The following is a 27742-nucleotide window of genomic DNA, read 5'->3' as shown; positions in this document are numbered from 1 at the left end:
TGGGTGAGGGAGGAAAGCAGGGTTGGAGTGGGAAGGGAGTAGAGGGGGAGAGGTGGAGGAGGGAGAAGAGAAGGGGGAGGGACAGGAAACTGGGAAAGGGAGGCCCTTTTCTTACATGAGTGTGCCTTGGGATCACTTAACAATTGAACTTCCTTTCTTCCTGGAGCATCTCTTACGTTTAGACTCCGCTGTATTTAAAAGCCACCTGTCCCTCTGCAGACACTGAAGGGCTGGTTTCCACAGGAAGTGCAGGGCTCTGTGGCACCCTGTAGAGTCACAGGGCTGTGGGCACATTTGACCCTCCAGCATGCTGGCTTCACACAAGGCTAAACCCACGGAAGCCTGATCTGAGAACTGTGAGCTGTTCATGTGACCTTTGACCCTGGACACCTGACGTGGCATGCAAATGCCACGCACGCCCCTTGGGGCTGTCCCGCTGGTCTCTGTGGTCCAGTTATAGCAGATTCCGAAGACCAGTGGCCGCAACCCAAACTCCCAGCAGTGACAGGATCTGAACCCACAACCTTAACGAGAATGCAGGGATGACGGGGCTGGAGCGGCGGAGGGACAGCCCAGCTGTACCTGCGTGTTTCATCTGCATGAGCCTCTGTCCCTAGAGACGGCGACAGTGGGGTTTTTTGTTTTTATTTTGTTTTTTTAGCTAAGGGACCCTAGGGCTGATACATTTTTGATGGTTTTCTTATGGCAACATGAAAGTGTTGTCTGTCTGATGAGAAACAGGATCTGGTGGCTTTGTTGGGGAAGAGTGATTCCCACAGCCTAGTTCTGTGCCTTTGCGAAGGGCGAGGATATTCCACGCCTGAGGGCCGGGCAGTCTGCTGTCTCGGGCTGCAATGGCCCTTGGATGAACTTGGTGGTGCCAGGTGAGTCCAGGCGGCCGGTCCCTCATCCCTTCCTTACAGCGGTCCAATCTCCTTTCCTCCTAGAGAGCAAACGAGACATCCTGTTCCTTTTCGATGGCTCGGCCAACGTCATGGGCCATTTCCCTGCCCTCCGGGATTTTCTCTACAAGGTCATCGATGAGCTGGACGTGAAGCCGGATGGGACCCGGATTGCCGTGGCGCAGTTCAGTGACGACGTCCGAGTGGAATCTCGCTTCAACCAGCACCTGAATAAGGCAGAGATCCTGAATCTGGTAAAGAAGATGAAGTTCAAGATGGGCAGGACCCTCAACCTGGGCTACGCCCTGGACTACGCACAGAGGCACATCTTCGTGAAGTCCGCGGGCAGCCGCGTGGAGGACGGCGTGCTCCAGTTCCTGGTGCTCCTGGTGGCTGGGCGGTCAGCTGATGCGGTGGACGGGCCAGCCAGTAGCCTGAGGCAGAGCAGGGTCGTGCCCTTCATCTTCCAAGCCAAGAGCGCTGACCCTGAGGAGCTGGAACAGATTGTGCCCTCCCCCGCGTTCATCCTCACGACCGAGTCACTCCCCAAGATCGGAGAGCTCCAGGCACAGATCGTCAGCCTCTTGAAGTCGGTGCACAACGGAGCCCCAACACCAGGTACAGGGCCGCAGTGCAGCCCGGCTCTCTCCCGCCTGCTTGCTGCGGGCTGCAGGTCCCGTCCTCAGCAGAGGACCACGGGGGCCACCCCACGGCAAGGGTGGTTACAAAAGAATAAGCTTTCTCTCCCCGCTTTCATTTTCTAGCTATTCTTTGGGGCAAAACAGAAGAATTTTGGTGATGATTTTTAAGCGCGTTGGAATATTTCAGAATAAGATACATTATAAAAACTTAACAAGCCCGCACCAATGGCTCCCCCTGTAATCCTGGCTGCTCAGGAGGCTGAGGTCTAAGAATCACGGTTCAAAGCCAGCCTGGACCCAAAAGTCAGTGAGGCTCTTATCACCAATTAACCACCAGAATAAACCAGAAGTGATGCTGTGGCTCAACACAGTGGAGAGCTAGCCTTGAGTAGAAGAGCTCAGGGACAGCACCCAGGCCCAGAGTTCAAGCCCCATGATTGACAAAACAATCAAACAAAACCCCCCCAACCCCTTAAAACAGCCAACATCCCCTCTTTAAAGAAGTATTTTAGTCAGGGACTGATATCTCATGCCTGACCAGGCAGGAAGGTCCATGAGACTCATCTCCAATTAAGGACCAAAAAAGCCAGAAGTGGGGCTATAGCTCAAGTGGCAGAGAGCTAGCCTCGAGCAAAAAAGTGTCCAGGCCCTGAGTTCAAGCCCCAGAATCTGTACCAAAAAAGTATTTTATATGGAGGATCTCAAAGAGGAGAGTTAATGCTCTTAACACTTCTACCAGAAGATGCCCAGCTGGAGCCAGAAGGACTTTGCAGAACACAGGGTCCCCTTTCTGTCCTCAGATTCCTCTAGCACAGTGACCTGTTGACTTCCCCCAGGGGCCAGTAGGAGAGACAAGGGCATGAAAGAGAGGGGGGGGCACCCTTCCTACAAACCAAGTTCCTTTGTAACAAACCTCTGGATGTCTACAGAGGTGCGTGTGATTGAGTGCAGGGACAGGGATGAGCCGAGAAAACTGTGTAGATAGAGACAGGCAAGAAGCAGAACCCACAGAGCCTAGGGTCTCCCTTGGTGTCCCTGGAGAGTGACATGCCTGCTTCCCATTTCTAACCAAAGCAGAGATTATTGGAACAATGGCAGCGAAGGATCTCCATTTTCCCTGTGGCTGTGCCCAGGTTGGGCAAATCACTTTACCCATTTATCTTTTTTCTTGTTTGATGTTTTTTTTTTTTGCCAGTCCTGGGCTTGAGCTCAGGGCTTGAGAACTGTCCTTGGACTTTCTCAAGGCTAGCACTTTACCACTTGAGCCTCAGTACTACTTCCGGCTTTTTGCTATGTATGTGGGGTACCGAATAATTGAACCTGGGTCTTCGTGCATGCTAGGCAAGCACTTGACCACTAGGCCAAACTCCCAGTCCCTGTTTGATGGTTTTTAATAAAGACAAAACATTTTGTCTTTCAATAAAGACAAAAAAATTATATAAGGCCATATACCGCTGCTATATTGATAACTAAACCTGTCGGCATTCTCTAGTTCCCTATGCCTTTGTTTTAAGGGAAATCACTGCTATAATTCCTTTACTAAACTCACAAAAAATAAAGGCAAAAAAAATCCCTATTGTAAAGGCTGCACTAAAGATTCTAGCTGCTCATTTAGAATCTGTAACATTCTGTATTATAGCACTTGCTTTGGTTGTAAAGATTCAGCAGAAAGAGTGGTTCATTGCATACCCACTTTTGGTGAAGAGCTGAGATTCCCCACAGAGCATCCCCACAGATCCATGCATCCTGTTGGCAGCTGGATGTGGGTGGACATTGACCTCTGACCTCTCTGGCTCCCCCCCCCCTCATGTTCTTCCCCTGCCCTCAGGGATCCCTTGAGCTCCTCTCTGGAAGTTAATAATTGTATGGCAACATTCCTCGATGACAAGGCTTTCTGAAAGAGGGCATCTGGCTCCCATTTCTGCCATAGCACCTTGCCATGCGTGGAAAGAATTTGTTTGTGAGGTTTGTGAGTTCAGGAGTTGGACCAAGCATTGCTGGGTTCAGGTGAAGCTGCATCAGGCTCGCTCTCCTGCTGGAGGCCCTTGGAGACTGTCCAGCAACTCAGCATCCCAGCTCCCTGAGGCTGCCTGCCTCGCCTGCTCATGGCTGCACTCTCTGCCCTAGAAGCAGGCAGTGAAGACCCTTTCTTTCTCTCTGACCTCTCATCCCACCTCTCTCTCAAGCTCTGACCCTTGACTCTTTCTAGTGAGGACACCCGAAATTAATGTAATGATGCTGGATCTACCTGGATAATCAAGGAGTATCCCCTCAATCCTTTATTTAATCCACTGGCCAAGTCCCATTCACACAGACTGGAGCGGGCGACAGCAGGGTGACAATGTCACCCTCAGGGACTGATTCAGTGTCTTCCTCCAGTTTCAGGCGAGAAGGATGTGGTGTTTCTGATCGACGGCTCTGAGGGCGTCAGGAGTGGGTTTTCCCTGTTGAAGGACTTTGTGCAGAGGGTGGTGGAGAGCCTGGACGTGGGTCCTGACCGTGTGCGCGTGGCCGTGGTGCAGTACAGCGATCGGACGAGGCCTGAGTTCTACTTGAATTCCCACATGGACCAGCAGGGAGTCATCGAGGCCGTCCGCAGGCTGACCCTGCTGGGCGGGCCCGGCCCCAACACGGGGGCAGCCCTGGACTTCGTGCTGAGGAACATCCTGACCAGCTCAACTGGAAGCCGGGTGGCAGAGGGCGTTCCCCAGCTCCTGATCGTGCTCACAGCCGAGCGGTCTGCGGACGACGTGCGGGGCCCCTCGGTGGTGCTGAAGCAGGGCGGCGCGGTGCCCATCGGCATTGGCATCGGGAACGCAGACATCTCAGAGATGCAGACCATCTCCTACATCCCAGACTTTGCTGTGGCCATCCCCACCTTCCGGGAGCTGGGCACGGTCCAGCAGGTCATCTCAGAGCGAGTGACCCAGCTCAGCCGCGACGAGCTGAAGCTGCTGCAGCCCATCTTCCCATCCCCATCCAGTCCAGGTGAGGGAGCTGTGGGTGTCGGGGCCTTGATCCTTACCACGGGGTACTCCGCTGGTACTGTGGGGTTCAAAGTGTGTCCAGCCTTGCTTTCTCTGCCATACGGCACCATCGCTAGAGTTAGAGTTAAAGTGCGGAAGCACATGTCCTTTCAGGGGTTGCTACGACTCATCGTGATGGCCAAATTAAAGCCTGCAGGAGGGCATGTAGCTGGCCTAGACTCAGATTCCTTAAAGGCTACGGTAGGACGCGGAGCGGAGGGCGTGACTGGTTGCATCTGTTGAGGGTGGGCTGGAGGACTAGCCGGGATGCCACCCTCCGGACAGAGCCTGGCTAGGGAGGAGTCTCTGGAACTACTCGAGCGAAAGTGTGAAACGGGAAGACCACCTTTGAGTTTGCTTGAGGCCAAGAAGTGTCTCAGCTGATGGGAAGAGCATCAGGCGCTCACAAGCAAGGCTGATTCTGCTCCTTTCCCAGGCCTGGTACAGTATAAGACGGCCCCAGTGCCTGGAAGGAAGAGAGGGAGAGATACATCCACTTTAGGTAGATGCCTCTCAGGACCCGCATTCTTTTTTCCTTTTCTTTTTGGCTGGTCCTGGGACGTGAACTCAGGACCTGGCACTGTCCCTGAGCTAGGTAATGCTAGGCAAGGCTCTACCACTTGAGCCATGCTTTTACTTCTAGCCTGTGTGGTGGTTAATTGACTATAAGACTCTGCCAATCTGGCTTCTAACTGCAATCCCCCAGATCGCAGCCTTCGGAGCAGCCAGGATTACAGGCGTGACCACCTGTGCTCAGCTGTACGTCTTTTTTTTTTTTTGCCAGTCCTGGGCTTGGGCTCAGGGCTTGAGCACTGTCCTTGGACTTTCTCAAGGCTAGCACTCTACCACTTGAGCCTCAGCACCACTTCCGGCTTTTTGCTATGTATGTGGGGGTACTGAGGAATCGAACCCAGGTCTTTGTGCATGCTAGGCAAGCACTCTACCACTAGGCCAAACTCCCAGCCCAGCTGTACGTCTTTTTAGCAATATATCTATGCTGCATAGTTCCTTCCATCTTGTCTGTAACAGCAACCCAAACCAGGCTAGGGTGAGAAAGAAACTCTGATCCCAAAGGATGGGAAACCCTGACTTTTATACAAGCTGATTACATACAAAATAGGCATTAATCAGATATACAAAAGGCCAGGCAGACTGGTGTCAACTTCTGCCCAGGTGGTTAGTGCCTTTCCACTTGCACAGAAATAATGACGTCCTGCTACTACCCCTTCTGTATTGTTATTAAGGGAGATGCCTGTAGCTTCCCACTATCCAGTCACACAGCCCAATTTGTTTGTCCCCCAACCACATTCCAGCAATAACTGCACCGGTCATTTTCCGTCAGTGGCCTGGGGGCTGTGTTCTGGCAAGTGGATGCTGGAAACCCCCTCCACCAGGAAGGGTGACTTTGTCTACTTCATATCTTCTCCTAACGCCCCCTAATCTGCCACCCATCCTTGTTCCTGCTCAGAATGTGCTCCTGTACAGGCCAAAGCCAGAAGTGCTGAGGTGCCACCTTCCTAGGCCTGCAAACAATATCTTCCTTGGTCTATAGGCGGTGTCTGCACCAGTTGTCGTCTCTTCTTCTGCAAGTGCCACCATGGGATGGTGGAGACTTAGCTCTAGTTTCTGCCTCCCTTCCAGCTGCTCTTCCTCATCCTTTGTGAACCCTCCTCTTCCTCTTCCTCGACCCTGAGGTGTGCAGGACATTCTGACTGCAGGAGCTGCTGTAGGTCCTGTGCCCTGTTGGGGGGGGGGGGATTCCAGGACAAATGAGAAGGAGTCAGTCATACTCGCAATGTTGTGCCAGTGAAACTGACGCCCACGACCCTGTTTGCTTCACAGCTGTCGGTAGCAAGAAAGATGTGGTCTTCCTCATTGACGGCTCTCAGAGCGCCAGCTCCGAGTTCCAGTACATCCGCACGCTGATCGAGAGGATGGTCAACTACCTCGACGTGGGCTTCGACACCACCCGGGTGGCGGTGATCCAGTTCGGCGAGGACCCCAAGATGGAGTTTCCCCTGAACGCGCACTCCAGCAAGGACGAAGTGCTGAGTGCCGTGCGCCGGCTGAGGCCGCAGGGCGGGAGTCAGGTGAACGTGGGCAGCGCCCTGGCGTACGTGCTGAAGAACATCTTCCGGAGGCCTCTGGGCAGCCGCGTCGAGGAGGGCGTCCCGCAGTTCCTGGTGCTCCTGTCCTCCCGGCCTTCTGACGACGAGGTAGAGGACTCGGCGGTGGAGCTCAAGCAGTTCGGGGTGGCCCCGTTCGCCATAGCCAGGCACACCAACCAGGAGGAGCTGGCAAAGATCTCCCTGAGCCCCGAGTACGTCTTCTCCGTGAGCACCTTCCGGGAGCTGCCCACCCTGGAGCAGAAGCTGCTCACCCCCATCACCACCCTGACGGCCGAGCAGATCCAGCAGATTCTGGCCAGAACTCGCTACCCTCCCCCAGGTGAGGCCGTGGGCTAGGAGAACGTAGGAAGTAGACCAAGTCACCCTTCCTGGTGGAGGGGATGGTCTGAATGGCCACCGGCCAGAGACCACCAGGACACACACGTGTGGCTCAGTGACTGGCTTGAGAAGCAGGAAAATGGAGATGCACTGGCCGGGTATGAGCGTGTGGCTGGTAGTTCTGCGGCAGGCTGTGGGGCTTCGGCCTGGTGGAGATGGGAAAAGGAGCCACCATGCCTCCCATTAGCTGTCATAGGGGCTTTGAGACATGGTGGCTTGGCCAGTGCCAAGCTGCTCTGCCTGGCTCAGATCTGGTCACAGCATGCTCTGGCTCCTGGGTTGCTGTCACACACCGTGGATGGCTGTGCTGATGGGCTGCGAGTGGTTCGTGCTCAGCTCAGCACCCAAGCCTGCTGGGCCTGCTCCCCCACGCGAGCCTGTTCTCCCTCTTAGCAGTGAATGGCCAGCCTGACGTCCCCGGGCCATTTTCTGCTGCATGTGGGTGGAACGCGCAACGAGTGGCAGCACGACTACGTGCTATTTGAGAAGCATCTTAGAATTCTCACTAACGGGAAAATGTAGATCAGCTTGCCAAAGAAACTTGGAGGACGTTTTGTGTGTGAATGTGGTTTAATTTTTTTTTCAGAACTTCAAAAGGTTGGTCACACAAAGGGGGCTGCGCGTGTCACTTTGATGAGCTTTCTACAAGTTGTGTTACTCTTCATGCCAGATGTTTGGCTCAGAAGTGGTTTTGCATTTGGGATTTCTTTAGATTTTAGGATATTTCTGTATGCATCATGAGGTACTTTGGGGATGTAACCCAAGTCTAGACACCAAATTCCTGTGAGTTACTCATACATGTTATGTGCTTCGCTGAAGTGTGGCTTTCATAGATGCTGCGTGCACAGCCCGAGTGTGACCTCATGTGACTGAATTGAAAAGGTGGACTTGTCACCTGTGGGAATTATCTCTTGTCTGTGATGTTTGGGACTGTGGAGGATTTTAGATTTTTGAATCAGAGATGCTTGAGGAATAGGGGAAAGCATAGTTAAAAAACAAAATCTTGGGATAAGTGTTAGAGAGTTTCGGTCAAGGAGAAACACGAGGCAGCCAGGGGTTGGGGTGTGCAAGGGTGGTAAGCAGCATACAGCGTTGCCACAGTGGAAAAGGGGTGTGGTGCAGGCCGGGAGACATAGAAAACCCTCCTGGCCAGCACCGCGTGACTCCTGTGCATGGGTGAGGACATGGCCGCAGGTGTCTCCCTCCTCAGTAAGGACACTGGCTGTACCCATCACAGGCCCTTCTGTAGCTACAGTGTATAGCCGCAGCTCACAGTAGCAAGATTAGTTTCTAAAGGTTACTGACCTTTAAAAATAGCAATAGTAACAGACTACGAAGCTCAACTTGAAACTAGCTCAGAAAGAAAGTGGTTTAGAGAATAAAAAGTATTTCCAGAATAGACATTCTTTTGGTGGAAAAAGTCCTCTTGGTTTTGTGTTGGTGCCAGTTTGGGCGCTTGAATTCTGGGTCTCCCACCCTTGGCTCTTTTGTTCCCAAAGCTGGAGCTCTACCACATGAATCATGCCTCCACTTCCGGCCTTTTGAGGGTTATTTGGAGACAAGAGTCTCATAGACTTCTCTTTTCAGGCTGGCTCTGAACCATAATCCTCAGATCTCAGCCTCCTGAGTAGTTAGGATCGCAGGCATAAGCCACTAGAGCCCAGCATGCATCCAGTATTTACTGACTAATTCCCAAAAGGCCGAATGGACACAGCAGGGGTAGGAGGATATCCTGTGCATGGTTGTTTAAACCCGCGGCACATGGTAAGGGGAGACAGTGCAGTGGGAAGCAGAGTTTACCAAGCCTCCCTCCTTCCTTTTTCCGCAGCCGCAGAGAGTGACGCAGCTGACATTGTCTTCCTCATCGACAGCTCTGAGGGCGTGAGGCCCGACGGCCTTGCTCACATTCGAGACTTTGTCAGCAGGATTGTTCGAAGACTCAACATCGGACCCAACAAAGTGAGGATCGGGGTCGTGCAGTTCAGCAACGACGTCTTCCCCGAATTTTACCTGAAGACCTACAGATCCCAGGCCACCGTGCTGGACGCCATACGGCGCCTGCGGTTCAAGGGGGGGTCTCCCCTGAACACGGGGAAAGCGCTGGAGTTCGTAGCGAGAAACCTGTTTGTGAAGTCGGCTGGGAGCCGGATAGAAGATGGGGTGCCCCAACACCTGGTGCTGTTCCTGGGAGGGAAATCCCAGGATGACACTTCCAGGTTCTCCCAGATCATCAGCTCCTCGGGGATTACGAGTTTAGGAATCGGAGACAGGAACATTGACAGAACAGAGCTACAGGCCATCACCAACAACCCCCGGATGGTCTTCACCGTGCGCGAGTTCCAAGAGCTCCCCAACATAGAAGGCAGGGTCATGGACTCGTTTGGACCCTCCAGTGCCACACCCGCACCTCCAGGGACAGAACAGCCTCCCCATTCAAGGCCAGGTACGAGCGGTGCCACCCACCACTAGAGCGGAAGAGCAAGATTTTAACAATTCACAAAACCACGCTTCAGAAACAATCGTATTCTTCTCAGGGTCGTTTGTAGATCATATTCAAAGTGCAATACCGGGAAGTTAGTGCAGTTGGAACAGAAGAGGGAAACATATCCCTCAGAGGAACATGGCCTCGCTCGCCATCCTGCCTGCGGGAAGGCCCTATACCAGTGACCCAGGGTACTGCGTTGCTTGGCTCTCTGATAAGATGGTATCTGTGAGCCGGCCAGTCTGTCACCCACTGAGCATGGCTCTGATGTCAGTCCATCGCTAGTGGCAGGATTTACCACCCCCCATGCCCACTCCAGGCTCACCTCCTTCCTTGAGCTGAGGTGACCACCAGGGCCACTCGCCTGCAAGCTCTTGCTCATGTTCCCTCTCCCGTGAGATGACATGATGCCTCCCTCTGCCACCTCACGTTTCCTGACTTCTGTGCACAGAGAAGCACATGTCACATGTGCACTCTTGGTTTTCTCCGTGGTTCTGCATTCCGATATTGTCTCACCAACGGCTGCTTTGCCTGGGTTGTCTCTGGCGCACCTGCAGCTCTCACGCTATCTCCAATTTTCCCTTCTCTCCAATCCAGTTTCCACTTGTTTCCCAAACCCAGAATCGTCCCTCCCATGCTGCTGATTTTCTGCTCCCAAAAGTCGCCAAGGCAGTCCTCCATACGCCTAGATGGTGTATCTGCCATGCTCCAGTCTGTCTCTCAGCACTGCCTACCTCTGTCCCTAATACATCTCCCACCACTCCTACCGGATACTGCACTCTACTGTTGGCCAGGAAGAAATCATTTATATTGTTTTGTTTTTTTTTTACACATCTGAGTTCACTGACCATCAAACCCAGGTTGTGTGGGAAAACTTAGATTTGGCATCATCGAATTCTCGTGGCTCCTTTCCTTTCACCACTTCCCTTCTTGTTCTTGACATAATCTTTAGAACAAGGATTTCAACTACCAGTGAATTCTTAGAAAGGTCTTCTAGCAGTCGTTTTGATCTGTATTTTGTGTTTATCTATTCTGGATATGCAGACCCAACTTGTCCTTGTGCTCGCTGTGGTTTCTTGTAGAGAAGAAGAAAGCAGACATTGTGTTCCTGTTGGACGGGTCCATCAACTTCAGAAGGGACAGCTTCCAGGAAGTGCTCCGGTTTGCATCTGAAATTGTGGACACCGTCTATGAAGAGGGCGATTCCATCCAGGTAGGGTTGGTCCAGTACAATTCTGACCCCACGGATGAATTCTCCCTGAGAGACTTTTCCACCAAGAGGCAGATTATCGACGCCATCAACAAGGTGATCTACAAGGGCGGAAGACACGCCAACACCCGGCTGGGCCTGGAGCACCTGAGGCTCCATCACTTTGTGCCCGAGGCCGGCAGCCGCTTGGACCAGAGGGTCCCTCAGATCGCCTTCGTGATCACCGGCGGGAAGTCAGTGGAGGACGCGCAGGACATGAGCCTGGCCCTCACCCAGAGGGGCGTCAAGGTGTTTGCCGTGGGCGTGGGGAACATTGACTCGGAGGAGGTGGGGAAGATAGCTTCCAACAGTGCCACCGCCTTCAGGGTGGGCAACGTCCAGGAGCTGTCGGAGCTGAGCGAGCAGGTCTTGGAAACGCTGCACGACGCCATGCACGAGACCTTGTGTCCTGGTGTGAGCGAGGTTTCCAGAGGTAAACCCTTCGGGGCGGTAGAACCCTGGGCCTATCCTTTCAGACGTTCCCTAGAGACAGTAGAAGGATGTTTCTGCTGCTCTATGGATTCCTCAAGCGTTTGGTTCCTCCAGATCACACACTCACACACACACTCACACTCACACTGGGAAACATGACCACTGGTGGAGAATGTTCTTCCAGAATAAGAGTAGTAGACTATCTTTTTGCCCTTACAAGCTCCAGTTATTTTCTCTTATTATGTGGTTCCCTAAATACGACACATTTATTCATTCTCCTGTCACTTCACATTTGTCAGATCAAAAGTTTGGAGTGTGTGGGGGGGGGGCAGAGCATTCAAACACCTGCTGCTTGTTATTATGTCAGAATCGACAACACTTCCCAAACGAGAAGTTGCGCGTTAAAATGGCCCACGCTGTGAGAGATGGTAGTCGGATTGCTTCTCAGCGCTCACGCACGAAAAGGCTCTTCTTTTTCTGTCGCATTTTTATCCAAGGCTGAGGACCTTGAACTCAGAACCTCACACTTTCATCCAGTGGCTGGTGCGCTGCCACCCGCCATGCCTCCAACCCCACGTTCTTCTTGCTCTCTAGCGGCATAATGAGCTATACCCAGGGCAGTACCTGTCACTCTTGAAGTAGAGCGCTTCCCATCAGCTTCATCTTTGAGTTCACGGCCTGCCTTTCTCCTCTCTAGCCTGTAACATGGAAGTGATTCTGGGGTTCGATGGATCCAGAGGTCAGAATGTGTTTGTGGCCCAGAGGGGCCTCGAATCCAAGATGAGCCACATCCTGAACAGAATCAGTCAGATGCAAGGAATCAGCTGCAGCGGCAGCCAGCTTCCTGCTGTGCGGGTGGCAGTGGTGGCCAATACAGCCACCGGGCCAGCGGAGGCCTTTGACTTTGCCGAATACCAGCCGGAGCTGTTTGAGAAGGTCCGCAGCCTGGGCAGCCAGCAGACATCCGTCCTCACCGCGGACACGCTGAAGCTCTACCAGAACCAGTTCCGGCAGTCCTCGCCCGACAGCGTGAAGGTAGGCGGCCTGGGGCCCGGCCAGGACTCCGGCCCCAGGGCATTCCTGCCACCCTGCACACATAGGAGTTAGCTCCTCATTTATGAACCATTGTAACTCACGTTCTGTCTTCCTCATCTTGCCAGCCTAGCTTAAGTTCCACAGAAGGCTGAGAATCCAGAATCTAAGCCTGAGTTGGGTTTATGATAAACTCGTATTTAATTTTTATCCTGCCCATTCAATATGCTCTGTTGTCTGCTTCTGTTTCTCCTCTCTACATTTCTACACCAACATACCTACACACCAACACACACACACACACACACACACACACACACACACACACACACACACACACACAGAGTACCCCCTAGTTTGCTAAATCTTCTCTTATACTATACCACAGCAGTTGTGGCTTAAACAACAGAAATTTATTTTCTCAAACTGCTCGGAATTGCAAGCTTGACATCAAGATGCTTCAGAACTGGTTTCCTGGGAGGCCTATGTCTTTAGGCTCCTCAGAGGATCCTTCCTATGGCCTAATGTCCTCTTGTCCTGAGGACACAGGACACTCTGGGTGGAGGGCCATTCAACGGCCCCGTTGCTAATGGACCGGGGTTAGGACTTCACTGTATTTTTTGCAGGCTACAGTTCATTCAGGACAGACACGCATTTTGTGTATACGACCTGCAGAAATAATGCCTCTATTTCTTACTCTCATAATTGTTTGCATTTCTTTAAAACAATTCAAAGCAGAGAGCATATCCCTTTAGCCTACACTTCATTTCTTGCACAATATCCTTGATTGTGGTCTTTCATTTCCACAGCAGCCACACAAAGGCTTTGGAACCAGCCACATCCTCTCAGCTCCTCTTGATGGGCTGTGGTGTTTCTTTTCAGTCTAGCCGGGGTCTTGACTCATCTTTTGCTTGCAGGTGGTGATTCATTTTTCTGATGGAGTAGACGGAGACTTGGCTGACTTACACAGAGCTTCCGAGGAGCTCCGACAAGAAGGTAGATTCGGGGGCTTTCTAGATGTGAGAAGCAAGGCCAGGTGATGGGGGGCCTGCCATTCTGCTGCAAAGAAGTCTGTGCTGCCTGTGTCCTTGTGAGCCTAGCTGGGATTTCTGCTCGAGGGTCCTTTCCAGCACCGAGGCGCCACATTCCCTGCTGAGGACTGAGGGAAAAGGCTAACGACAGTGAAGACCTACTCAGGTGCCAGGCACCTAGAATGTATGGTTCTCTTTGCAAAATAACTGATGTACTGGCTTATTTAACTCTAATCTGCACCCCAGGAATTAATGTACAAATAAAAAAGATTGCTGCACATCCAGTTGGATGTCATCACAGCTCAAATACACTGTGATGTTTAAATCAATACATTCATAAATAATCTAAAATGGACAAATAATGAGAGCAAGCTTGCCAAATGCCCCTGCATTGGGTGTGTGACATGCAGATATCCACCTGTGCTTTGGGAATCTTTTATCCTTCTCCCAAAATGGATGCCAAGTAGCAAGCAAATTTATCTTAAGAATAGTCTCCCCAGAGCTTATTTTTTCTAGCAATGGCAGGAAACTGCTGTTCTTTGATGTGGGAAGTGTGTACCTTCCAGCTCTTCCATAGCACACGCTGTTGTGTAGGGCTAGAGTTGACACGCGTGTGTGTGTGTGATAGGCTGCCTGAATGTCACTTCCCGTGCTGGTAGCAATACTGTTGGGGGCACTGGGGGAGACTTCCGTTTCACCTGCTCAGAGCATCTAATGTGTTCGGAGTAAAGCCACCTTTTGTATGAAATGTTCTCTAAAGAAACACAAAATCCAGGGAGGGTCAGGGCTGCAGCTCCGTGGTGGAGTGCACGGAGCTCTGCTTTGACCCCCAGTACCAACACACAACCAGACCAAACCAAAGTCAGAAGAAAAGTCTCCGCAATGTGTCTTTCCTCGCAGGCGTCCGGGCCCTGATCCTGGTGGGCCCCGAACGGGGAACCCACATGGAGCAGCTGTCCCAGCTGGAGTTCGGACGGGGCTTCATGTACAACAGGCCCCTGAGCCTCAACCTGCTGGACCTCGATTATGAACTTGCTGAACAGCTGGTGAGCCAGCAGAACAATACGGTTTTTATACACAATCTAGTTTAGATATGATAATTTTTGGTATCTCGAATCAGTTATTTCGAGGGGTTAAGGGTGGGCGGTAGGCTGTGGAGGGGTGCAGTCAGTGAAAGTGCGTGGTGGTGAACCAGAGAGAGGCCAGGAGTGAGTGGGGGAGAGGTTGGGGTGAATGGGGGAGGGGAGGTGGTGGATAACCTACTTCGTTCAGAACCACCTGGTGCTGTAAGGGAAGGGTGTTGTCACATAGCTGGAAATGTGGTGGGCTGGCAAATTGCTCCGCAGGTTTGCGTTTGCTGGCATGCTGACTCAGGAACTTCCTCTGCTCCCTGGAGAAGCAGCTCAATTCTTTTGGTGTCATTCAACTCCTTGGATTTAGGAGTGTACAAAGCATCAAGTTTGACCCTCTGTAGACAGGAAGGAGATAGGAAAGTGCACCCACAAACGCCCGACTGTCTGTGGGTGGAAATGACACACTGGACCCAGGCCCTGGCGGGCAGAGCCCTGCTTCTATTTGTTGTCTTCTCCTCTGTGTTCCTTCCACAAGAGTAAAGGAGTCCTGGGAGGCTTCTGTGCTTCTCCCAGATCAGCTTCTCTCACATAGCAGGAGTTCACAGAGTAGGGTGGACACACAGGATACGGTGGCCTCAGCTATTCTTGGGTGGTGGCGATAGTAGACTATGGTGACGTGAGTGGTTGGCCTTCCTCTGCCCTTTCTTCCCCTCTGCCTTCTTTCATGGCTGGAATTAGAAGGCTTTTGTAGTGTGGGGAGCTGTGGTCAGTGGACACGGGGGGAGAGGGGGAAGCAAGTGAGGGCTCTAGGAGGCTCCTTGCACAGAAATGTGTACGCCCACCATTAATCTATCAGATGGAAATGTGGTTGAGATGTGGACTTTGCCCTGGGATGTCAAGGGCTGGAGTAGGGGAAGAATGGTGGGGTGTCTGGTGATTTGGGAGGTCAGGAGTTCAAGCCTGGCATGACCTGGAGTTGTGTTTGTCTCAGGGTCTGGAGGCCTCGTGCTGCCCTGCCTCTGGAAGCTCGGGGCCTCCTCCAGGCCTACAGGACTGGTGTCGTTTTCTGCAACTCTGACTACAGCTTTGGGGAAGGTGTGGCCCAGAGCTCGGATTTGAACCTTCACTCCTGTGTTTGTAGGCTTTGTGTTTGCAGTTTAAACATAGGGAACGCAGTCTTAACATAGCCAGAGTAGAACGTTCTAGAAACAAACCCTGGTCTAGGAGGACACACGTCATGCTCTGTTGCTCTTCTGTCGGTGACATCACGCTTCACCCTGGCTGCGCAGTGATCTGCACTGTGACACTTGAGCAACAACTGTGACATGCTGAAATGTTTGAGCTAAGCCTTTCCCGAGCTCTAAACTTGATGTTTCCATTTGGTAGGACAACATCGCTGAGAAGGCGTGCTGTGGGGTTCCCTGCAAATGCTCTGGAGAGAGGGGAGACCGTGGACCCATTGGCAGCATTGGACCCAAGGTAGGCTGGCTTCTCCCCTCTTCCTGACACCTGAGGCTCGACTTCAAAGTCCAGCGTTACAAGGGCTGACAACTTTTTGAATGTCCAGCATGGAGGGGAGGGAGGAGGGCTATCCTAGTTTGAGGACAGCGGGTTCACCAGTGGCCTTGCTCTAGAGAAGGGCGGAAGTCCCAGCGGTGGCCAGCTTCTTCTCCCCTATGGGAGGAGGGAATTTGTTCCTCACTCACAGACTCTGCATTTCCAAAAGCAGTGATAAAACCACTGGGTGAATGTTAACACGGGCAGGCAGCTCGCCTCTGCTAGCCAGCCTCACCGTGGGCCTCTCTTTCAGTGGGATACCAGCTGGCTTTCTTGTTAAAGTAAGAATGTCAAAGATCCTTCTAGAAAAAGTAATTCCATGGAAGTAGTAAGTGGGGAGGAGTCGGTATTCAGTTCCAGGCCTACTCAGAGCCACGCCAAAGTCAATTGCAGGCGGGCTAGATGACAATGGGGGCAGGGAACCATGGTGGCCCAGGGTCTAATCCAGAAACCTGTGTCTTTGTTTCAGGGTGTCGCAGGAGAAGACGGCTACCGAGGATATCCTGGTGACGAGGGAGGCCCTGTACGTCCAAGCTGCTGTGTTTCTTTATTGTCACCTCCTCCCATCCCCCACATTTGGGATTCTGTTCTGAGGTCCATTACTCATGCAGTTGCTAGGGACAGCTTTCTTTCTCATCAGGAGAAATTTTATTTTCCAGCTTCCCAAACAATGATTCTTGGCTAGCATTCTCTGCATACGCAGAGTGTGGGAGCTGGATGTGCTCTTCTTCGGATGGAGGGACTAAGAGTCAGAGTGTGGAACATGGGGTATCATGGCAGGCAGAGGTGGGCGAAAGGAGGACGGGGAGCCAGGAGCAGAGCAGGGGTGTGGGTTACCCCATGGGCTCTTCCAGGGAGATGCTGGAGCTACCCAAGTTCCAGAGGCCCAGAGAGAAGGGAAGGGCTGAGGTCTGAGATCTGGAGAGTTGGATGTGGGCTTTGAGAGTTTAGAATGAACTCTAGCCCTGGAATGGGGGACACAGGGCTCCTGGGGCAGTTGGAGATGTCATCAGGGCATCAGGGCTGAGCTTCGGCCCCGCAGAACATCTGGGAACCATTCACACAGAGGAATGGCCAGGCCAAGGGAGCCTTCTTGTGGGGGGCAGTGCCCATCCAGTGTCACCCATATTTGTCCTGCTGGGGTCTGTGCTCCCTTGAGGGATCTTCAGCTCTCACCAGGCCTGGCGCTCGGCATTGAAGCTCCTGGTGCATGCAGCATGGTTGCGTTGAAATCTAGGCTGTCCTCCTTTGATATCATTTTCCAGCGGGCAGACCTGGCAGAGACACTGGATGAGGAGCCCAGTTTGTGAAATGCCTTTGTTTCCCCTACAGGGTGAGCGAGGTCCGCCTGGCGTGAACGGCACTCAAGGTTTCCAGGGCTGTCCCGGCCAGAGAGGCGTCAAGGTGCTGTGCGGGACTGGGATATCTGAGTAGTGCATGTGCACGTGCATGCGTGCGTGCGTGCGTGCGTGCGTGTGTGTGTGTGTGCAACACAGCTTCTCCACGGGCCCAGGGAGCCACCAGCCCGTCTTCTCTGTCCAGCAGTCAGTCTCTTATCAGAGGGTGGCTCCCCTCTGTGTCACATGACAGAGCACAGCCACTGCTGGAAGGCAGCCTGGGAAGGGAGGCATAGTTTTCTATGGAACGACAGAGCAGCCAGGAGAGAGTCAGGAGGGTGTTGGGGGAGCCTGGGCCCAGGGGTAGGGGGCAGGGAGGGAGAACGGCCAGCACTGACAAGCAGTACGTTCTCTGCTGATCTTCTGGGGCAGGTGCTGAGGGATGGATCATCCAGACACAGTTACATGGTTGGCTTTTGCCTCTGGAGCCTCTCTCCAGGGTTTGGGTTCCTGCCAGGAACCACAGAGTTGAGATCCAGGCAGACTAGCATTGACACACCCATGTGATGGTGGCACTGGGGTATTCCTGGAGTGAGGTTTCCGGGCACTGAGGTGTATTCAGTGGAGAGTGGGGCGTTCATTGGCCCTTCTTCCCCGAGGGCCATGTGGGAATAACTGATGTCACCCTGTTTCTTTTACCTTCCAGGGCTCTCGAGGATTCCCAGGAGAGAAGGTACTTGTGTTTACTTGCTTTGGGAACTGAAACTGTCCCCAGCATTTCTCATTCCCCACGTTGCCAGTGTGGCTTCTGGCTCTCACGTGTCTGCCTTGCTCCTCCTCAGGGTGAACTGGGAGAAATTGGGCTGGATGGTCTTGACGGCGAGGAGGTAGGTGATGTCACCTTCTAAGTGACAAAGATCCCCGCCACTGTGACAGCAATGGAGCTGGTGTACAGGAGAAGTGGTGCCAGGCCTAATGGCTTCTCATTGTCTTTGCAGGGAGACAAAGGCTTGCCGGGTTCTTCTGGAGAGAAAGGGAGTCCAGGAAGGAGGGTAAGTGCCACCACAGTGCATCCGGTCCCTGGACTGGTAGTCTATTCTCCACGCCTAGCAGCAGCCATCTCCAACCCCCACAGCTGTGCCCAGCGACCGTGCAGCTCCTGTCTGCCCAGGCACACCCTGTGGTGTTTTCCGATTGGACAGTCTGTCCCCTAGGGCACCAACTAGCTTGGTTTTGCTAGTTTAGAGTCCTTCTGTGTCATTTGAGGAGGACTAGGTAGTAAAATGGTATCGTGATGCAGATTCCAGTAAGTAGGTACATTTTGACAGCTGCTTGGACACAAGAGTGCAGTGACTGTGTGAGATGGTGCCTATGTTGACAGGTTACTACAGCAACCATGTCATTAAACGTCTGTATTTCCTAGCATCACATTGTAAACCTGGATTAGCCACAATAACACTTGTCAGCAAACCCAGAAATACCTAACTTGTTCTGTTCGGCATGTGTCTTGTGTAGGGTGACAAAGGCCCCAAGGGGGACAAGGGAGAAAGAGGAGATGCTGGCATTCGGGGTGACCCGGTAAGGACAGCTCGCTTACGCGTTATTTCTATACATGCCTGGGGAGCAAATTTGTGGGAGAAGATGGGAAGGAGAATCTTTCTTTTGAAATGCTTCAGGATGTGTGGATGAGCTGTGTGCTTTCCCTTTTCTTACAACATGGGGCTATAAAGCTTACTATTTGTAAGATGTCCCCGGAGGACCTAACTGGTTCCCCAAGGCCCTCTTGGCACTTTGTAAATTTGTTTTTAGAAAAGGAAACCATTTGCAGCCTTCTTCCTTGTGTAGCTCTGTAAACCTTTGAAGGAAATGACCACTGCTGCGTTGGCCTCTTCTCCAGGCCTCCTCCCTCTAGGGCTGAGGATGGCAGATGTGAGCCTGAGTGTCCACCCCTGGCCACCTTGTTGGGGCCAGCGAGGTTGGCTGAGCCTGGTGCGGGTTCTGTTGGAATTGCTGGACAATATGTGAATGGGGGTGCTTGAGGGGGCACCCTGCAGACGCTGCACTCACGATGCCATCGGTACTTTTTGGAGTAGCCACCCCAGCAGTGATGATTTTCCTTGACTAGGTGGCTCATTTCTCACCCCATGTTCTTCTCAGGGTGACTCTGGACGTGACAGCCAGCAGAGAGGACCCAAAGGAGAGACTGGTGACATCGGCCCCATGGTACAGTGCACCCTACCCAGAGTTCTTGTGTTGAGGGACAGAGAAATGGCTGCCACGTTCACTCATTGGCCGAGGCCATGGACATGGCCTTAAGTGCCTCAGAGCCACCGAGCTAGGCAGCCGAGACCCCGTGAGGCTGGCCCGTGTGTGCTGGGAGAGGGGATAGGAAGGGAGGGTCAGAGCAACCCTAACCAAGCCTAACCATGCCCCTTAGATGCAGACGGAAAACGCTGGTGAAGCTGTGGAGGGAGCACTGTGTGCTCCATTCCAGAGTCCCACAGCTCTCCATCCGGGGACAGGACTGACCACCTTATCTGCAGTGTTTTGGGCACACTCCACAGATATACGTGTTGTCTCATGTCGGGTTTTCCTCACACCAGGGTCTTCCGGGAAGGGATGGTGTCGCTGGAAGCCCAGGAGAGACGGGCAAGGATGTGAGTACTGAGGTCTCTGGAGGGCAGTGCGGTGATGCTGAACAAGATGCACACTTCCCGCCACATACCGCTCATCCCATAAGTAGTTTAAAAATCCAGGTGGGAAGCCTGCTGGCGGAGTTTTGTGGGCCAGTGTTGTGCACACGGAGGCAGGTGCAGTGGTTGGAGCGTGCTGCCTTCTGCAGCTGCTTCTCTGAGGTTGGGAATGTCTGTTGTGAGCTCTTTTCATAACTTGTCTTGCATGCATGCTGAAGAAGCCCCGAAGCCATAATCATCATCCCCGTGAAAACATTTGAAAGCTTCCAGGACCCAGACGTGCAGAGAGCCAGGCCCCTGTGCCTGGGAAGACAGGGTCCTTGGGGAGGTGCAGGAAGGTTGTGGTCCTCAGGGGAAGTTCAGTGAGCAGTGCCTAGGACTTGTCTCTGTTGAGAAGGAAATAGCACAGAGGCTGCAGAGCTGTGAGGATCCTTTCCATTTCTCTGAACCCCTGTAGCATGTGCAGGCTGCAGCAGCTGAGCATTCAAGGTGAAGGCTCTCAAGAAGAAATAGTACCTTGTTTGACTAAAGGCTTCACTATTCTTCTAGACCCCTAAGCCAACACAATTCAAAAATCCTGTCTTAGAAAAGTAGCGGACTATTGCTGAATCATATGAGGATGTACAAAGAGAGATCATTGGTTGTTTCCTGAGCTATGACAACTCCAAGGTTGCAGTGAATACATATAGCCTGTGGCTTCAACACCACATATCAATAAGACCTTGGATTTGAGTTCTATTATAGACAAGGGCTCTTGTGGCCTTACTTTGGGGGTTCACTGAAGCTGTACATTTGCATCAGGGTGAAGGCTGGCAGAGAGGCCTTCTGTCCCTTCCCTGAGGGCCTCTGGTACTGAGCTCAGCTCAAGATGCCCTGCTCCTCTCCAGTGGGTTAGATTACTCTTTCAGTCACCACTTTAGGGCCTCTGCAGTACCACTGGTCAATGAGTCCCTGGGCAGCAGTGGACTCTGGCTGCCTCCTCTGGGAGCGGCCTGGTGGAATGATTATTCTGTGCGGGGGAAGAGTAAGCAACCCACAAACTTGTCCGTGGAAGGAGGCCAAGGTCTTTCGTTAATGCTAGCACTGCAGTGAACAAGCACAGAGGTCATGGCAGCAGATCCAGATCCAGGCTGGTCCACTGGGAGTGGAGAATGCGGTGTCTAGGCTGATGAGTGGAAGAACAAGCCTAAAACAGAGCTGGCTCTGTCCACTCTCTGAAATGCCAACCTCCAAGTGTGTGAAAACCACCCAGGATATCCCCAGGTTCCCACACGGCTCTCCCTCCCAGAGGAGTGGGCATGAAGGGGCTGCTTACAAACCAAGCCCTCCCATGTGCATGGACGGTCGCCTGAGGAGCAGTTGAGAAGACATTGCTGAGACACAGCCCAAGTTTTAGGCTCATGTGGATGCATTTGGGATGCGTTGCTTGACTGAGTGGGTGTTGTATTTGGCCAGGGCCGTCTGGTGCACCTGGGACTCGGTTCCATCATAATGAATGTGTTCCATGGCAGCTCGCTGCATTAGGAAAGTGACCGCCAGGCTCATTTGAAACTGGCTACGCCCATGTAGCCAGAAGGACACGTTATTTTGCTTGGCCTGTCTGAAGCAATTCTCATAGCATTCATTGAAGACTTAGTAGGAGCCTCATGGGAGAAAAATGTCTCTGAGGAAGGAGGGAAGTTCTGATGGGTGTTTCCCCAGGGCTACCCAGGCACAGGTTCTGGTCTTAGACACAAAAGTGGGGACGAGCAATGGATGGATGCTGAGGCTTAGAGAACCCCAGCCCCAGCCCCCCATCTCAGCATCCCTGCCTCCCCCTCACAGCTTGTGTGACTTCTCCCACAGGGAGGCTTTGGCCGAAGGGGACCGGCAGGAGCTAAGGTGAGTCTCCCAGTTGGGGCTTCTATTCTTTAGCCACTCTGTTGCTCACCTAGACGCTGAGGAGACTGAGGGAACAAACTGCTGTGGGTTGAGATCAAAGAGCCTCTGCCTCTAGCCCAACCCTGCCTCTAGCTCATCCTCTTTTATAAGGTCTTTGAATGGATTCTTGGGTGGAGGGGGTGGAGACAGAGAACATGGCTGAGCAGGTGAAGATGAATCCCAGAGTTTTTTCTACGGTGAGCCCAGGCAGGCTTAGGTCCAAAATATCTTCTCTCTACAAAGCCACATTGAGGATCATGTGAGGCAAGAGAAAGGAAAATTGTAAAAGCACAGAATCAGCTCTATTCAGGGTCTCACTCTGGGGTTATGATGTTTGTCATTGGTGACCCCAGGGAGCTGTGTTCCCCCTGATGTGTCCCCAGTCAGGCAATGGTTGTAGAACAAAGCTGATGTTACATCTTCTCTTGTCTCAAAGGGAAACAGGGGCGGTCCAGGCCAGCCAGGATTCGAAGGAGAGCAGGGGACCAGAGGCGCACAGGTCAGTGCATCCTCCACATGTTACAGTACTTTCATTTACATTGAGATGATGTTTACACAATGCAAAATCAGCTCTTTCAAAGCGAACAATTCGATGTCCTGCAGTACGTCATAATGGTGTGCAATACTGTGAATTTTTTTTTTTTGCCAGTCCTGGGCTTGAGCTCAGGGCCTGAGCACTGTCCTTGGACTTTCTCAAGGCTAGAACTCTACCACTTGAGCCTCAGCACCACTTCCAGCTTTTTCTAAGTATGTGATACCAAGGAATCGAACCCGGGTCTTTGTGCATGCTAGGCAAGCACTCTACCACTAGGCCAAACTCCCGGCCCTATGTGTGAAATATTTTTATGAACTCATAAGGAGACTCTGTACAGAGCCAGTCCTCAACACGCTCCATTCTAAATCCTCCATCCTGAACCCTGGGGGCCACTAATAGATCTGTCTTTGTTCTGGATATTTCTTATTAATGGGATCATTTCACAGGTGCTGTCATTGTGTTTGCCTTTTCTTGTTGAGCATGAATTATTTTGATTCAGCTGTGCTGTGGTATTTCTTAGAATGCCATGCCTTCCGGTGGCTGGACAGCGTTCCATTGTACGGATGTAGCCCAGATGACCAGCTTCCCCATCGCGGGCCTTTGGCTTTCCGCCTTTTGGCTAGGCTTCATTTTTGGAATCTGTGTGGAGAGCAAGCTCAACAGCTCTTGCCTTAAAGATGACCTTTTACCTTTCAGGGCCTACCTGGTCCCATTGGTCCTCCAGGCCTGATGGGAGAGCAAGGCATACCAGGATCTCGTGTAAGTCAGTCTCTCTCTCTCTCTCTCTCTCTCTCTCTCTCTCTCTCTCTCTCTCTCTCTCTCTCTCTCTCCCGTTTTGAGCTTGACATAGTGCAGCAGGGCCAAATTGGCTGAGACTCCCAGGACTGGTCTATTGCAGACATGCCTGCCCCTCAGGCTGGCAACACAGTCCCTGCATCCATGGACCCTCACAGTGAGAGAACGTGCTTGGTGCACTCCTTCCAGATAGAGACTGTGTCTCCCCCCCCCCCGCCCCAGTGTGCTGAAGAAGGGGAAAACGTGAGCAGCCTTAGGATGGGACTGTATCGGATCTAAGCTGCTGAAATGTTGAGGCTGTGAAGTAGTTTGTGTTGCCCTTAGAGATGGCCCCTTCTGCTGGAGCTAGTCCATTGCTTTTCGTAAGGAATCCTTCATCCTCAAGTTCAACCCAGAGGGTATAGTTTAGGTGTGCTGGACCTCAACGTCTGCTGATGTGTTAGCTATTTGTTGTGAGGAGCAGACATGCCCTTCTACTCTCCTGACAGCTGTGACAGAATAGCAAATAACCAAAGGTGGGTAGTGAGTGGTCTGTCACTATGGAAACATATAAAAACATGCCTCAGGGGAAGCCTGCAGAAAGGCTTTTGTTTCCTGAGATACTAGCTTGAAAGATAAAAAATACCCGATTTTAAAATTTCTGTGTGACATTTTGCTTCTAATTAGCCAAGAATTAAAGTCAGCATAGTTGTAAGGGAGAGAAACCTTTATCAATGCATAGGTTCTCATCATTTATCTTAGGGGCATTTGGGGGGGGCCCATAGGCCACACCCCACTTTAAGAGTGACTGTCATTCCTTGTTTATTCATCCTCTCTGCAGGTTTTTGGGTATCTGTGTACCTCGGCTGCTCTGTGTAGGGAGTAGAAGATTAGGGGAAACCAGGTCACGAGGCTAGGGGTTAGAAGTCTGGTTGGGGTCTTGGCATGTGCATACAGACAATGGCAGCATGCATTTATTCGTAAAATTTGGCCCTAAAATGTCACACCAACATTTCAGATCTGCACAAGTCCCTTCTGGAGTTCTTGATGTTAGAGTTCGTAGCACTGATTGATCTCACACCTTGGCACTGTGGGCAGGACAGGCCACCTGCCCTGAGGGCTGAGGTGTCAACCAGGGAGGGCAGGGACCGGGTGGCAGCTGGGTACTTCATGCCACCCCTCTCTTTGTGTTACAGGGAGGTGGAGGTGCCATTGGCGCTCCTGGAGATCGGGGAAGAACCGGTCCTCTGGGAAGAAAGGTTGGTCTGGAGGAAGGAAAAATTTGCTGAGACCTGTTCACCGGCAGCCCTAGTACCTCATGCTGTTAAACTGGCTTGACTTGCACGTCTTCCTCCCCTGTTGGTCCCACTCCAGCCTCCCTGTGGACACATTCCACCAGTGGAGTCGCTGTCCTAGCTCCTCACCCTGCTTCTGAGACTGGCTTTCTCCTGTTCATCCTCCTTAACCCCGCTGGTAGTGTCTAAGCTGTCTTTGCCTTCACACATGCAGACAGAGCAGTAACTCTGGGCCCCCAGAGTGGCTGGGAAGGGCTTTACAAAGTTGTAGCATCCAGAGAGCACCCCATGTTTCAGCATGGGCTGTGTCCACACAGCAGGTTTGCAGCCCAGGGCTGGGGTCCCCTGAGTCCCACATACACCACTGGAGATGCCAGTGAGCTGGGACCTGAAGGCTGAGCCCCTGCTCTTGCCAGCTACAAGGAAAAACTTCTGCCTACCATAAGCAGTCTGAAAGAGCAGCATTTTCTCCACCAAAGAAATGCGTTCTTATGATGCCCTGGTAGGCTCTGGCGTGATGGAATTGGCTTTTACTGCTGGACTCAGTGTGGGGCCCTTCCCTGCTGCCTGCTCTGTGTCTCTTGCTCTCTCTTCCTCAGAAGCTTGGCCCATGGGCCACAGAAGACAAGCTCGAGTCAACCTGAGTTCTTTCCAAGAGTCAGCACATGAATGTTATAGTTAAACAAATCCATTTATTATGTTTAAATCAACGCATAAAGGTACATTTTTGTGGAGTAGAGGGTGACAATTTGACACATGTATGTGAGACATGATCAAGTCTGGCTAATTAGCATCAATTTGTGTTGGGAACCCCTTGCCTAGATATTTTTAGATGTGATAGATTGCGGTGAACGATAGCCTCCCTTCCCCCTCACAGTGCTGCAGAATGCAACACTTGTTTCTCATCCTAACTACATGTTGCTACCATTGTGCAGTTATGAAATCTCCATTCCCCTCCTTCTGACCCTCTCCTGACCTACTACCCTTCTGCTCTCTGTGAGAGTGATGTTTCTTAGCTTCCACGTGTGAGTGAGAATGCGTGTTATTTGTCTTTCTGTATATGGCGTTTCGCAGTTCACAAAACCACATTACCCACACCTGAAAGGTAAGGTTTCTGTGTTGCAGCTGCCCCTCCTCTGCTGGGGATGTCTGTTAATGTGTCTGTGGCTCCACCCCAGATGGCAGTGGGGTCTGGGCTCACTGCAGGCTCACAGTGCCTTCCGCTTGACTCTTTTTTTAGTCCTCCCTTGCTTCTTTCTTCTGTTTAGGGTGAGCCAGGAGAACCAGGACCAAAGGGAGGAATTGGGAACCGTGGCTCTCGCGGAGAGACGGTAAGGCCCCCTGGCAGGGAAGTCAGATATGGTGCCCAGGGGAGGCAGTGGGTATTTTCCTTTTGTGACTGGGATACCTCTGAAAATAGTAAGTGAGAGCTGCTTCTTATAAATAGTCCATTATGGGCCAGGATTGTGGTCTAGTGGTAGAGAGCTTGCCTAGTGTACATGAAGCCCTGGGGTTGATTCTTCAGTACCAGATACATAAAAAAAGCCAGAAGTGGTACTATGGCTCAAGTGGTAGAGCACTAGCTTGAGAAAGTTCAAGCCTCAGGGCTGGCAATAAAAAGTAAATCAACAGCCAGGTATTTTCAAAGTGAGCTTTATATCACTGGTGGCAGAGTGATAAGGACACATTCTCTTTGTAAGTGACGGAGGTGATTTGCTGGATATCAAAGCACCTCCATTTCAAAGCCGGTACATGTGACTCTAGGGAGCTTCCCTCAAAAGAAGTCAGTGTCTCTGGGTTACAGTGGAGCTGGATTTACTAAAGCCTCCGTGAAAATGGAAACAAATTCTTCTGAATGGGACATCTTGGAATGGAATTTATTTCCTCGATAATTCAGTTTTGGAAAGGTTATTGACCGCACCCCAGCTACTCACCCATGACACGCTGGTCATGTGTGCATTCAATCTACACTCCATACAGAATTGTTCTCGAAGGAGTCGCTTTTACTTGAAATCTCCAAACTTTAACATACAGACACCTTATGGCACATACATTGTTCTGACTCGGGGGTTATTCAACAGTGATAACAAAATCAAATGAATCATTTCATTCAGAACGGGCCACATAGCCTAAGCATGCAGGGCGGGGCACCGAGAGGACAGGCTGTCCTGTCGGAAGTGGCCGGGGACTTGGAGGAGGACAGAGGACCCTCGCACAGAAGCCTCCGGGGCTTTCTTTTGGAACAGACAGGCGGGCTTGTGAGCATAGAGAGTTGAGCTGACCGCCAAGTTCCCTCGCAGCTGTGCGATTCCCTGGTTGATAACTTGCGATTCTCCACCCACCAGGACCTCTTCCTCTGCACCTTTCAGCTCTTTCAAATACTGTAGTTCAATGAGAGCGACACAGTTTGCTATGGTCCTCCAGCATAGTGCTGTGATGACGTCCTTTGCACCTCTCACCTGTGGACCTGGCCTTGCTTACATTCCTGTAGGATACAGTACATGCTGCATTCACACCCTCCTCTGGAAACATTCCAGAGACTCAGAGGCCCTGGGGGCAGGGCGGCAGCGAGACCTGGCAGGTGTGGGGGTACCTGGCAGCCGTGACAGTGATAGTTTCTTTTCCTCTTTCAGGGAGATGATGGGCGAGATGGAGTTGGTGGTGAAGGACGCAGAGGCAAAAAAGTATGTACCTGCCAAAGCTTCTAGAAGGGCCCTTCCTGCTGTAAAGCTCCAAGGGCAGATTCATATTCAGTACAATATTTAGAGGAGTCTTTTATTACACTTTGTTGTACCTCAGTGATAGCTTGTGTCTGAAGGAGTCTATAGACTTACTTTTCATTCTAAAATAGAATTTATTTTGGTTGATTTTAAGTGGGGACAAGCTATTGAGTCAGTCATTTATCTTTTCAGGGAGAAAGAGGTTTCCCCGGATACCCAGGACCAAAGGTAGGAGTTTTGAGGGGCTGCTGTGGGGGGGGTCCCATGTGTCTATGGGTTGAAATCAGAGTGACATTAGCTTCAGTCTCAGGGTAGCCTTTACTGACCGGGCCATCCGGCCTGGGCTGGGCTCCTCTGACTTTCTCGCTCTTCTGGCAGATGGCTGTGATAATATATACAAGCACACTATGGCCGGTGTAAGCAGAGTCAGGCCATGATAAAAGAACTCTGTACACTATAAACTGCTATAACTTACGTGTCACAGTCATTAGTGGTGAAATAAATCAGGCCGTCTGCACGTGCCATGACCACAGTAG

At 51.9% G+C, this 27742-nt stretch overlaps 1 protein-coding gene across 1 annotated transcript in view; it reads left to right on the top strand.

Moving 5' to 3' along the window:
• The window catches only part of Col6a3 (collagen type VI alpha 3 chain), a 76160-nt gene that overhangs the window by 28941 nt on the left and 19477 nt on the right, over positions 1 to 27742 (top strand). The window contains exons 6-29 of the mRNA XM_090355113.1: positions 948 to 1520; positions 3923 to 4531; positions 6412 to 7017; positions 8905 to 9519; positions 10641 to 11240; positions 11937 to 12274; positions 13189 to 13267; positions 14203 to 14348; positions 15762 to 15854; positions 16402 to 16455; positions 17265 to 17336; positions 17976 to 18002; positions 18112 to 18156; positions 18268 to 18321; positions 18785 to 18847; positions 19427 to 19492; positions 19873 to 19926; positions 21808 to 21843; positions 22319 to 22381; positions 23114 to 23176; positions 24388 to 24450; positions 25755 to 25817; positions 27120 to 27170; positions 27399 to 27434. Of these exons, the coding sequence (XP_090211239.1) occupies positions 948 to 1520; positions 3923 to 4531; positions 6412 to 7017; positions 8905 to 9519; positions 10641 to 11240; positions 11937 to 12274; positions 13189 to 13267; positions 14203 to 14348; positions 15762 to 15854; positions 16402 to 16455; positions 17265 to 17336; positions 17976 to 18002; positions 18112 to 18156; positions 18268 to 18321; positions 18785 to 18847; positions 19427 to 19492; positions 19873 to 19926; positions 21808 to 21843; positions 22319 to 22381; positions 23114 to 23176; positions 24388 to 24450; positions 25755 to 25817; positions 27120 to 27170; positions 27399 to 27434 (4469 nt within the window). The remainder of the gene's footprint in view (positions 1 to 947; positions 1521 to 3922; positions 4532 to 6411; positions 7018 to 8904; positions 9520 to 10640; positions 11241 to 11936; positions 12275 to 13188; positions 13268 to 14202; positions 14349 to 15761; positions 15855 to 16401; positions 16456 to 17264; positions 17337 to 17975; positions 18003 to 18111; positions 18157 to 18267; positions 18322 to 18784; positions 18848 to 19426; positions 19493 to 19872; positions 19927 to 21807; positions 21844 to 22318; positions 22382 to 23113; positions 23177 to 24387; positions 24451 to 25754; positions 25818 to 27119; positions 27171 to 27398; positions 27435 to 27742) is intronic.

This window comes from Megascapheus bottae, chromosome 21 (genome assembly GCF_031878675.1).
Source record: "Megascapheus bottae isolate mThoBot1 chromosome 21, mThoBot2.hap1, whole genome shotgun sequence".
In the NCBI taxonomy this organism is placed as follows: domain Eukaryota; kingdom Metazoa; phylum Chordata; class Mammalia; order Rodentia; family Geomyidae; genus Megascapheus; species Megascapheus bottae.
The sequence above is the reverse complement of the archived record's forward strand: the minus strand, read 5'-3'. Positions and strand labels throughout refer to the sequence as shown.